General features: G+C 45.8%; 3 protein-coding genes across 11 annotated transcripts in view; 1 reads left to right on the forward strand and 2 right to left on the reverse strand.

Annotated features, from left to right (window-relative positions):
• Positions 1-3,151, reverse strand: part of MEP1A (meprin A subunit alpha) — a 44,910-nt gene extending 41,759 nt beyond the window's left edge. Inside the window, exon 1 of one of the 2 annotated variants that reach the window (XM_056563016.1) lies at positions 3,137-3,151. The gene's annotated coding sequence lies outside the window, so the exon portion shown is untranslated. Of the gene's footprint in view, positions 1-651; positions 674-3,136 lie in introns of those variants that run through there. The other variant, XM_056563014.1, reaches the window with a different exon arrangement.
• A 3,111-nt stretch (positions 3,152-6,262) lies between these two features.
• Positions 6,263-12,053, reverse strand: part of ANKRD66 (ankyrin repeat domain 66) — a 55,332-nt gene continuing 49,541 nt past the window's right edge. For 6 of the 8 annotated variants that reach the window (XM_056563891.1, XM_056563890.1, XM_056563894.1 and 3 more), the window contains 2 exons: positions 8,249-8,477; positions 6,263-6,737 (listed from right to left, as the gene is read on the reverse strand). In XM_056563891.1, the coding sequence (XP_056419866.1) occupies positions 6,593-6,737; positions 8,249-8,477 (374 nt within the window). In that variant the 3' untranslated portion in view covers positions 6,263-6,592. The remainder of the gene's footprint in view (positions 6,738-8,248; positions 8,478-12,053) is intronic. The other 2 variants (XM_056563896.1, XM_056563895.1) reach the window with 2 other exon arrangements.
• The window catches only part of PLA2G7 (phospholipase A2 group VII), a 101,000-nt gene continuing 100,392 nt past the window's right edge, over positions 11,446-12,053 (forward strand). Inside the window, exon 1 of the mRNA XM_056563885.1 lies at positions 11,446-11,463. The gene's annotated coding sequence lies outside the window, so the exon portion shown is untranslated. The remainder of the gene's footprint in view (positions 11,464-12,053) is intronic.

Consider the following 12,053-nt stretch of genomic DNA (forward strand, 5'->3'; position numbering starts at 1 on the left):
ACCGGAGTACCCCTTTAAATAAAAAAATGTTTTCAATGTGTTGTGTTTTTTTTAATTGAATTTTTAGGCTTGATAGTGGAAGTCGTCTTGTAGACAGAATCCATTATTAACCTGGGGCTTAGCGTTAGCCCCAAAAACAGCTTGCGCTAACCTCCAATTATTTCCCCAGTACCCACCGCCACAGGTACCAACAGGCCCGGAGCGTCAAAAATGGCGCTCCTGGTCCTAGGTGGTAACAGGCTGGCGTTATTTAGGCTGGGGAGGGCCAGTAACAATGGTCCTCGCCCACCCTGGTAACGTCAGGCTGTTGCTGTTTGGTTGGTATGTGGCTGAGACTGAAAATATGGGGAACACTATGCGTTTTTTTACTTATTTATAAAAAAAAAATATATATTTTTAAACGCATAGGGTTCCCCCTATTTTCAGTATCAGCCAGATACCAACCAAGCAGCAACAGCCTGACGTCACCAGGGTGGGCGAGGACCATTGTTACTGGCCCTCCCCAGCCTAAAGAACGCCAGCCTGTTACCGCCTAGGCCCAGGGGAGCTGTAGTTAAGCAACAGCTGGAGTCTCCCTGTTTGGGAGCAGACTACCAGAAAGGCTCTTTTCCCATTATGCAAAACTCATAATGAAAACAGAGACATACTTACCACCCTGGCTTCAGGCCTGGACAGTGTAGCTCCACCCCCTAATGACATCATCCTTGGGGGCGGAGCAGTAAAGGTCTGTCCCTCTGCTCTTGGACTACTCTACTACTTCCATCATGGGACAGAGTCTGTCCCATGATGGGAGTAGTTGTAGTACCGCAGCACTGAGGGAAGGCACTTGCACATCCCCCAGCTACTGGACTCTTTTTGGACAGTTAGGACTACTACTCCCATTATGGACAGACTCCGTCCATTGGAGTTATAGTCCAGGGACTGGGGGGCAGATAGCAACAGGTCATTCTGCTGAGACCCGCTGTGATCCGCATTTATTAAGATAACAAGCTGGCAGCACATGCGGCTCTACTGCGCTCCTGCCGGCTCCAAGCGGGGAATACAGAGTCTGTCCATGATGGGAGTAGTAGTTCTAAAAGAGTCCCACAGCCGGGAGATGTGCAAGTGCCATCCCTCAGCGCTGTGCTACTACACCTACTCCCATCATGGGGCATACTCTGTCGATGATGGGAGCTATAGTCCAGTGGCTGAGGGGCAGATCGCAGCAGGTCATTCTCCAGAGACCCGCTGTGATCCGCATTTATTAACTGTACAAGCCGGCTGCACATGGGGCTACAAACACCAGTGAGACCAATATATGGAGGGTGGGTTAATAGACCAATTACTTATAGGTTACCAACAGGCAACCCGAAAAAAAAAAAACGATTTTTCCCATATATCAAAATGATAATTGTTAAAAGGGCAATCTTTATTAGTTTTAATCCGTACATTAATTTAGATTAAGATATACAGGTGCTATATTGTCCTATCTGTGATTAAATATCCTGACCAATCGGTCTATAGAGTATGCACCATTCAGAACAATACAGGGAGCCTGCAGGAACACCCATATTTTTTTAGAAATAGGACACTGGCACTTGACTTAAAACCTATTTTACACGGCCCCCCCTCTACACGTTTCACTACCGAAGTAGCTTTATCAAGAGGCAGACGGGCACTGAGTTCCAAAACGCCGTGCAGGGGGTTATAAAACCTCCCATCATGATGACACAGGAAATTGCCAGGCAAGATGATGTTATCCAATAGATTTTCTATTTCACTGATCAGCAACTTGTCCGACCAATAAATGCGTCCCAAGCTACACATGCGGCCACACTGCGCTCCCCGCCAGCCCCTGTATACGCTGTCTCAATTCATAATCCCTGCCGCCAGGAGAAGGGAGCTCTGATTGGTGAACAGCTATTCACCAATCAGAGCTCCTGTCTCCCGGCGGCAGGGATTATAAAATGTGAGAGCTGGAGCCGGCGGGGAGTGCAGTGGAGTTGCATCTGCCGCCGGCTTCTACAGTTAATAAATGCGGATCGCAGCAGGTCTCTGGAGAATGACCTGCTGCGATGTGCACCTCAGCCTCTGGACTATAACTCCCATCATGGACAGAGTCTGTCCATGATGGGAGTAGTAGTCCTAACTGTCACAAAAGAGTCCCGCAGCCGGGGGATGTGCAAATGCCGTCCCTCAGCGCTGCGGTACTACAACTACTCCCATCATGGGACAGACTGATGGGAGTAGTTGTAGTTTAGCAGTGTTGAGGGACGGCTCCTGTATCCCCCGGCTGTCTCGGTAGAACACTTTCCTACATGTCCTTTTTGATGGTGTATTTTTGTGTTAAAAAAAAAAAGCAAAAAAAATAAAGGTTGTGAAGTGGCTGCACACACACATATTGATAAATCTCCCCCTATATTCCTCACAGTGGACAATGAGGGGGAGATTTACCAAATTTGTGTACAGAAAAAGCGGTGCAGTTGCCCATAGCAACCAATCAGATCGCTTCTTTCATTTTTCACAGGCCTAAAGTTGCTGAGTTGCCCATAGCAACCAATCAGATCACTTCTTTCTTTTTTCACAGGCCTAAAGTTGCTGAGTTGCCCATAGCAACCAATCAGATCACTTCTTTCTTTTTTCACAGGCCTAAAGTTGATGAGTTGCTTATAGCAACCAATCAGATCGCTTCTTTCATTTTTCACAGGCCTAAAGTTGCTGAGTTGCCCATAGCAACCAATCAGATCACTTCTTTCTTTTTTCACAGGCCTAAAGTTGCTGAGTTGCCCATAGCAACCAATCAGATCACTTCTTTCTTTTTTCACAGGCCTAAAGTTGATGAGTTGCTTATAGCAACCAATCAGATCGCTTCTTTCATTTTTCACAGGCCTTTTCAAAAATGAAAGAAGCTATTTGGTTGCAACTTAGCAACTTAAATCTCAGCATTAGCTTTTTGAAGCCTTTCTCTAAACCAGTGGTCTCCAACCTGCGGACCTCCAGATGTTGCAAAACTACAACTCCCAGCATGCCCGGACAGCCAACGGCTGTCCGGGCATGCTGGGAGTTGTAGTTTTGCAACATCTGGAGGTCCGCAGGTTGGAGACCACTGCTCTAAACCGTAATGTTAAACAATCTAGAGGGGGAGATATATCTAAACCTTTCTAGAGGAAAAGTTGCCCAGTCGCCAATAGCAACCAATCAGATCACGTCTTTCATTTTTCAGAGGCCTTTTCAAAAATGAAAGAAGCGATCTGATTGGTTACATAGTTAGTATGGTTGAAAAAAGAAGCGATCTGATTGGTTACATAGTTAGTATGGTTGAAAAAAGACATACGTCCATCAAGTCCAACCAGGCCATCAAGTCCAACCAGGACTTGATTGGTTGCTATGGGCAACTCAGCAGCTTGGTTGCTATGGGCAACTCAGCAGCTTTGAGCAGCTTCATTGGTTGCTATGGGCAACTCAGCAGCTTTGAGCAGCTTGATTGGTTGCTATGGGCAACTCAGCAGCTTTTCCTCTAGACAAGTTTTGATAAATCTCCCTCTTAGTTTTCATTAATCTTTGTCATTGGAGAGTTGCCCCCATGTCCCCCCCCCCCCCCCCCCCCTACAGAGGAGAATCAAAGAGAACAACTTCAAATTGGTCACCTTAAAGGGGTACTCCGCCGCTCAGCGTTTGGAACAAAATGTTCCGAATGCTTAGAGCCAGTGTGGTGGGGGGGGGGGGGTGGTTTTTCTGGTGACGTCACGATTCCCCCACGCCGGCTCTAAGCATTTGGAACGTTTTGTTCTGAACTTTGAGCAGTGGAAGACCACTTTAAATCCCTTTTCCCATGATTGGATGCACCTGTCTATGAAGTTCAAGGGTTAATGAGCCACCAAACCAATTGTGTGTTGCAATAAATCAGTGCTGCGTAGTTACAGGTATTCAAATCAACAGAGTGACAAGGGGGCCCAAATGTATGCACCTGTCTACTTTCGTATTGATGCAGGTTGCACATTTTCTGGCCATAAACCTCATTTCACTAATGAAATATTACTGTGTCTTTCAGATATTTCATAGCTCATAAATTTAATTGCTGATCAAAACACCCAATTATTTATAAATGAAAATCATTAAAATAGTCAGGGGTGCCTAAACTTTTGCATACTACTGTATATTAGTATCTAGAGGAGAAACAGCTGGGAAATCAATATATAGTATGCAGTAGAAGCGACTATGTAACTTTTGTACCATATAGAAGATAAGCCCTGAGAATCCCATAATAGATGAGATATGAAGCAACTGCAGGTCACAGCCGAGGATGTCACACACTGACACTTGTGGAACATGATGACACACTAACACTTGGGGTACAGGATAATGACACTGACACTTGGGGTACAGAATAATGACACGATGACATTTTGGGTACAGAATAATGGCACGCTGACACTTGGGGTACAGGATAATGACACTGATATTTGGGGTACAGGATAATGACACTTGGGTACATGATAATGATACTGATATTTGGGGTACAGGATGACACTGACACTTGGGGTACAGGATAATGACACTTGGGGTCCAGGATAATGACACTTGGGGTACAGGATAATGACACTTGGGGTACAGGCTAATGACACTTTGGGTACGGGACAATGACACTGACACTTGGGGTACAGGATAATGACACTTGGGGTACAGGATAATGACACTGGCACTTGGGGTACAGGATAATGACACTGGCACTTGGGGTACAGGATAATGACACTGGCACTTGGGGTACAGGATAATGACACTTGGGGTACATGATAATGACACTTGGGGTACAGGGTAATGACACTTGGGGTACAGGGTAATGACACTGGCACTTGGGGTACAGGATAATGACACTGGCACTTGGGGTACAGGATAATGACACTTGGGGTACAGGGTAATGACACTTGGGGTACAGGATAATGACACTGGCACTTGGGGTACAGGATAATGACACTGGCACTTGGGGTACAGGATAATGACACTTGGGGTACATGATAATGACACTTGGGGTACAGGGTAATGACACTTGGGGTACAGGGTAATGACACTGGCACTTGGGGTACAGGATAATGACACTGGCACTTGGGGTACAGGATAATGACACTTGGGGTACAGGGTAATGACACTTGGGGTACAGGGTAATGACACTTGGGGTACAGGGTAATGACACTGGCACTTGGGGTACAGGATAATGACACTGGCACTTGGGGTACAGGATAATGACACTTGGGGTACAGGATAATGACACTTGGGGTACAGGATAATGACACTGGCACTTGGGGTACAGGATAATGACACTGGCACTTGGGGTACAGGATAATGACACTGGCACTTGGGGTACAGGATAATGACACTTGGGGTACATGATAATGACACTTGGGGTACAGGGTAATGACACTTGGGGTACAGGGTAATGACACTGGCACTTGGGGTACAGGATAATGACACTGGCACTTGGGGGTACAGGATAATGACACTTGGGGTACAGGGTAATGACACTTGGGGTACAGGGTAATGACACTTGGGGTACGGGATAATGACACTGACACTTGGGGTACTGGATAATGACACTGGCACTTGGGGTACTGGATAATGGCACGCTGTCACTTGGAATTATGAAACACTGACACTTGGGGCACAAGATAATGACACTTGGGGTACAGGATAATGACACTTGGGGTCCAGGATGATGACACTGACACATGGGGTCCAGGATGATGACACTGACACTTGGGGTACAGGATAATGACACTCGGGGTACAGGATAATGACACTTGGGGTACAGGATAATGACACTTGGGGTCCAGGATAATGACACTTGGGGTAAAGGATAATGACAATGACACTTGGGGTAAAGGATAATGACACCGACACTTGGGGTACAGGATAATGACACTTGGGGTACAGGATAATGACACTGACACTTGGGGTACAGGATAATGACACTGACACTTGGGGTACAGGATAATGACACTTGGGGTACAGGATAATGACACTTGGGGTACAGGATAATGAGACTTGGGCTACAGGATAATGAGACTTGGGCTACAGGGTAATGAGACTTGGGCTACAGGGTAATGAGACTTGGGCTACAGGGTAATGAGACTTGGGGTACAGGGTAATGACACTTGGGGTACAGGGTAATGACACTGACGACACTGACACTTGGGGTACAGGATAGTAACACTTGGGGTACAGGATAACAACACTTGGGGTACAGGATAATGACACTTGGGGTACAGGATAGTAACACGCTGACACTCAGGGTCCAGGACGGGATTTTACTTGCTGGTATCACAATGTATGGATTGTATATAAGGCTTTATTTATAGAAAAAAATCTCTGGCTGCTAAAGACTACAAGGACATTCCTTCACATATACACTATTCTTACATAAGGACTAATCTACTATATATCTACAGCTAATTGTTTACATTCAGAAGTGACACACGGTCTCGGACTAGGTAATGATAGCTCCCCCTGGTGGAGAATGACAGATAACACGTATCGCCATGGACTTTTTTCAAACTTCTACCCTTCTCTTCCATTTGAATGTGACAACTTTCTCCTTTGTGTATGAAATTATTATTTATTAAGTCCTTGAATTGTTATTCTTAACGTTGAGTTTAGATTTCGGAAGCTCTGACTTCTTGGCCTCCCAATCTTCATCCGTCTCATCCAAAGGGTTCCCCTCCAGAGCTGCGGCCAGACGGTGATCTCTGCATTCTACTTCAGCCCTGCGAAATGCGAGAACACATAGTAAAACAGTCAAAACTATACAGTACATTTAACATAGAGTTAACTCTATTACATCTGTATTCACCTTATATACAGTTGGGAAGCTGCACAGCCAAAAATGTACAAGTTTGAAAATTGTAATAGCTTAATATCACCAGCAGGGGCGACTTGAGATATCTTTTAAAGAGGTACTCTGCCGGAAAACATCTTATCCCCTATCTAAAGGATAGGGGATAAGATTTCTGATCACGGGGGTCCCGCCGCTGGGGACCCCCTGCGATCTCCGGGCCAGCAGCAGCCGTGTCCGTGTCGGATGACTGGCGGCTACAGCCACCACGCTCCCCCTCCATTCATGGCTATGGGAGGAGGCGTGACGGCTACGTAGTAGCCGTCACGCCTCCTCCCATAGACATGAATGGAAGAGGCGTGGTGGCTGTAGTCGCCATTCATCCGGCACGGACTTCACTGGATGACAGGGGTGCCGCAGTGGAGATCGCGGGGGTTCCCAGCAGCGGGACTCCCGCGATTAGACATCTTATCCCCTATCCATTGGATGTTTTCCGGCAGAGTACCCCTTTAAAAGATTAGCCTGAAGTATAGACCATTGCAATCTGGAGATTGTTTTGCCAGAAATCCCATAGACTTGCATGGGAGTTGCGGAAAAATATGTCTCCAAATTACAATAGTCCCTGGACAAGTCTCAGGCTCGGAAGTAGTGTTGAGCGCGAATATTCGAAATGCTATTTTTTTCCGTGAATATGGTCAATTCGCGATTTCGTGAATATTTAGAATATAGTGATATATATTCGTAATGACGAATATTATTTTTTTTGCTTTTTTTAATGCAAATTTATGCGAAGATTTATGCGAATATCGGCACTTCCAGACTGGACACTGATCCCTCCCTTCTTTTAGGCGAAAGATATAATTGCGCATGCGCACTATGCAAATTTCATTCGGAATTTTCGCATTTTTAAAGTTGTGAGAACTTTAAATAGATGTCCTCTGGCTGGGACTAGAGATGAGCGAACTTACAGTAAATTCGATTCGTCACGAACTTCTCGGCGTGGCAGTTGATGACTTTTCCTGCATAAATTAGTTCAGCTTTCCGGTGCTCCGGTGGGCTGGAAAAGGTGGATACAGTCCTAGGAGACTCTTTCCTAGGAATGTATCCACCTTTTCCAGCCCACCGGAGCACCGGAAAGCTGAACTAATTTACGCAGGAAAAGTCATCGACTGCCGAGCCGAGAAGTTCGTGACGAATCGAATTCACTGTAAGTTCGCTCATCTCTAGCTGGGACCTTCGCTGGATGTACACGTTAAGGCCCGCAGTTGGGGCTAAGGGACTTAAAGGGGTACTCCGCTGCTCAGCCTTTGGGACAAACTGTTCCAAATGCTGGAGTCGGGAGCTTGTGACATCATAGCCCCGCCCCCTCAATGCAAGTCTATGGGAGGGGGCGTGATAAAGGCCCCTTATTATCTCTTACATTCTCAGTAGGATAAAACTTACATCTCCAGAAACTTGACGCAGTCTTTATGGCCGTAAATCTCTGCGATTCTTCTGGGTGAGTCTCCGTAGATGTCAGTGGCGTCGATAGGTGCGTGCAAGGAGTGGAGGGTGCGGAGGACGCTAAGCTTTCCTGACTCCGCAGCAAAATGAGCCGGCGTCCAACCAATGTCTGTTCTCAGGCAGGGCCGAGCCCCATAATCCACTAACAGCTTCACTGTGTCCGACTGCCCTGCCGGGAACAAGGAGTTAAATGTCTGATTATTGGACAAGCCCTTAAAGGGGTACTCCAGTAAAAAAAAACATTTTTATTTTTCATATCAACTGGATTCAGATAATCAGATTTGTATATTACTTCTATAAAAAAAAAAAAAAGTGTTAATCCTTCCAGTACTTATCAGCTGCTGAAGTTGAGTTGTTCAACTTCAGCAAACCTCCCCGGCTATGGACAGTTCCTGAGACAGACAGAGGTGTCAGCAGAGAGCACTGTTGTCAGACAGAAAAATAGAACAACTCAATTTCAGCAGCTGATAAGTACTGGAAGGATTTAGATTTTTTTAATAAAAGTAATTTACAAATCTGTTTAACTTTCTGGAGCCAGTTGATATGGAAAAAAAAAAGTTTTTTTTTACTGGAATACCCCTTTTAAGACAGTGCCAGCCATAATGCCTTCACCTAGGATTGCCAGCCCGAATTTCTCCAAAACAGTACCAGTCATAGTGCTCCCATAATAGTGTCATCCACAGGGCTCCTACACCAGTGCCAATAATTGTGTCCATAATATTGCTACCCACAGTACCTGTATTACATTGCCAGCAATTCTTTCCCTATAAGGGTGCGTTCACACTACGGAATTCCGCAGTGTGAACTTAACAGTAGTGTGAATGGGTCTCCGCGAGACTTGTTCACACTGCTGAATTTCCGCCGCTGAAATTGTTCCGCGCAAAGAAAGAACATGTTCATTCTTTGCGCGTATTCCGCGAGCACTGCATAGCCGTCAATGGTGACGGCTCAGTGCCCAGCGGAGTAACGTTGGCAGCGGCCGCCAGGCGGAATCACCGCTCGCGGAAATCAGCCAGCAGAGATTCCGCAGTGTGAACATACCCTTACAGTGGCAGCTTAAGTATCACCCTTGGATCCGAGGGCAGGTAGAGCAGCTCCAAAATTTGTTAAAATCTTGAACTTTATTGATCACAACACTGGTAGAGCCAACAAGGACAGTTCACTGTCCTTAAAGGGGTACTCCCCTGAAAAACATTTGGCTTTTAAATCAACTGGTGCCAGAAAGTTAAACAGATTTGTAAATTACTTCTATTTAAAAATCTTAATCCTTCCAGAACTTATCAGCTGCTATATGCACCACAGGAAGTTATTTTCTTTTTAAATTTCCTTTCAGCCTGACCACAGTGCTCTCTGTTGACACCTCTGTTTGTATCAGGAACAGTCCAGAGCAGCATATGTTTGCTATGGGGATTTGCTCCTGCTCTGGACAGTTCCTAAAATGGACAGAAGTGTCAGCAGAGAGCACTGTGATCAGACAGAAAGGAAATTCAAAAAGAAAAGAACTTCCTCTGTAGCATAAAGCAGCTGATAACTACTGGAAGGATTAAGATTTTTAAATAGAAGTAATTTACAAATCTGTTTAACTTTCTGGCACCAGTTGATAAAAAAAAAAAAAAAAAAAAAAAAAAAAAGTTTTCCAGTGGAGTACCCCGTTAGTCATGACTGGCTAGAGCAATGTTCCCTGACCAGGGTGCCTCCAGCTGTTGCAAAACTACAGCTCTCAGCATGCCCGGACAGCCTTCGGCTGTCCGGGCATGCTGGGAATTGTAGTTTTGCAACAGCTGGAGACCCCCTGGTTGGAGAGACAATGGGCTAGAAGTTCCCAAAAAGAACAAATACTATGAGCATCCATACGCCATTGTCAGGTTAGGGACCCACTCTAACGAGGTGGTCTTGACGTGGCGAGTGGGCTTGTATTTTTTGATCAAAATGTATACTAACAACCTGTCAGTTTTTGAAATTATGCTGAGAAGCAAGTAGATCAAGTTACAAATGGCGGATGTGCGGCTGTGTTTCTGTTTCTCTCTTTTTGTGTTGCACATTTGTAATCTCTCCCTTCTTCCATAGCCAGCACTCCGCCCCACCCATTTGGCCCAGGCGTTTTTAATTAGCAGGAAACTGCATAAGGGTTTCCTCCGACCATTTTCCCACCCCTCTGGCCGTGAGGCGTGAGCACATGATAGGTTTCATACTGGTGTGGTTCTCTGTGGCGGCCATTGTTTCTGTGACGCTTTGTCTGTGGGGTGGAGTGGCCCAGAGCCAGGGGCTTGGTCGGGCAGTAGTGGGGCTGCCTGACCACTGGGTCGCTCCCCCCGTTGGGCATGGGGTCTCGGAGGCAGTGGTCGCCGGGGGCTACGCCAGTGTCAGGTTAGGGACCCACTCAAATGAGGTGGCCTTGACGTGGCGAGTGGGCTTGTACTTTTTGATCAACCTGTTAGTCTTTGAAATTATGCTGAGAAGCAAGTAGATCAAATTACATATGGTGGATGTGCGGCTGTGTTTCTCTTTTTGTGTTGCAGTATTGTAAAAAAAATCTTAATCCTTCCAGTACTTTTTAGAGGCTGTATACTACAAAGGGAATGTTTTTCTTTTTGGATTTCTCTAATGTCACGACCACAGTGAACTCTGCTGACCTCTGCTGTTCATTTTAGGAACTGTTCAGAGCAGGAGAAAATCCCCATAGCAAACATGCTGCTCTGGACAGTTCCTAAAATGGACAGCAGCGGTCAGCAGAGAGCACTGTGGTCGTGACATAAGAGAAATCCAAAAGGATAAACATTTCCTCTGTAGTATACAATCCCTAATAAGTACTGGAAGGATTAAGAATTTTTAATAGAAGTAATTTACAAATCTGATTAACTTTCTGGCACCAGTTGATTAAAAAAAAGTTTTCCACGGTAGTACCCCTTTTAAATCTTGTTACCATGTCTTGTAACCAGGGAAGGTGTCAGTGACCAGATGACTTGTGGGTGACCAATGGGACCCCTCCAAAGTGTCTCCCATATAAACCCTGGGAGGAGCTAGATAGTCAGTCTTAGCTGAGGAGCAGAACAGTCAAGACCTGAGAGTGTCTGGTGTTGTGAGGAGACTCAAGGCCTATTCATGCAGTCACGCTTCCACCAACCAAGTGCCCCACAGGTGAACATCAAAACCTGGTAAGCTACACAAGGGGGAAGTCTAGTCAGTCATAGTCCAGTCAGTCAAGTTTGTCCGAATTCAGCATGGGTCTGCAGCATTCTGTCCAAGTCCACTACAAGTCCCAGCGAGCCCGCAAGTCTCTAAAGTCACTGGTCACCTCCTTGGGCCTAACTGAGCTGTAAAGACTATACCATCTGTCTGCCTCAGTAAAGCTGCCGTTGTTCTTTAACTTGGCGTTGGAGTCATTATTTGCCCCGTGCCTGGCCCAGGAACCAGCGGCCATACATCGGGTGGTACAGAGGTTAACCACGCCCTGGCGTCACAAATACAAAGGGTTCATGCCATCTGCCCCTAGGGAAATAAAATCTGCCCTCCTCACATATAAATGGAGGAAATCACTATCTATATAAAAACAAAGAATAAAGGGCTGATTTAAGGGTTTTTTTCCCCCCTAAATTGCACAGTCCAGAAATTCATATATAGTCTGACCATCTGTCATTCATTTGCTGTTCTTCCCCTGACTGGAATGAATACACTGCCCAAAAATTCCCATTGGTATAGGTATAAGGCCGCGGCTTCTGCTTTAGTATAACCACAACTTCCAGCA

The sequence above is a fragment of the Hyla sarda genome, chromosome 3, assembly GCF_029499605.1.
Source record: "Hyla sarda isolate aHylSar1 chromosome 3, aHylSar1.hap1, whole genome shotgun sequence".
Taxonomy (NCBI): domain Eukaryota; kingdom Metazoa; phylum Chordata; class Amphibia; order Anura; family Hylidae; genus Hyla; species Hyla sarda.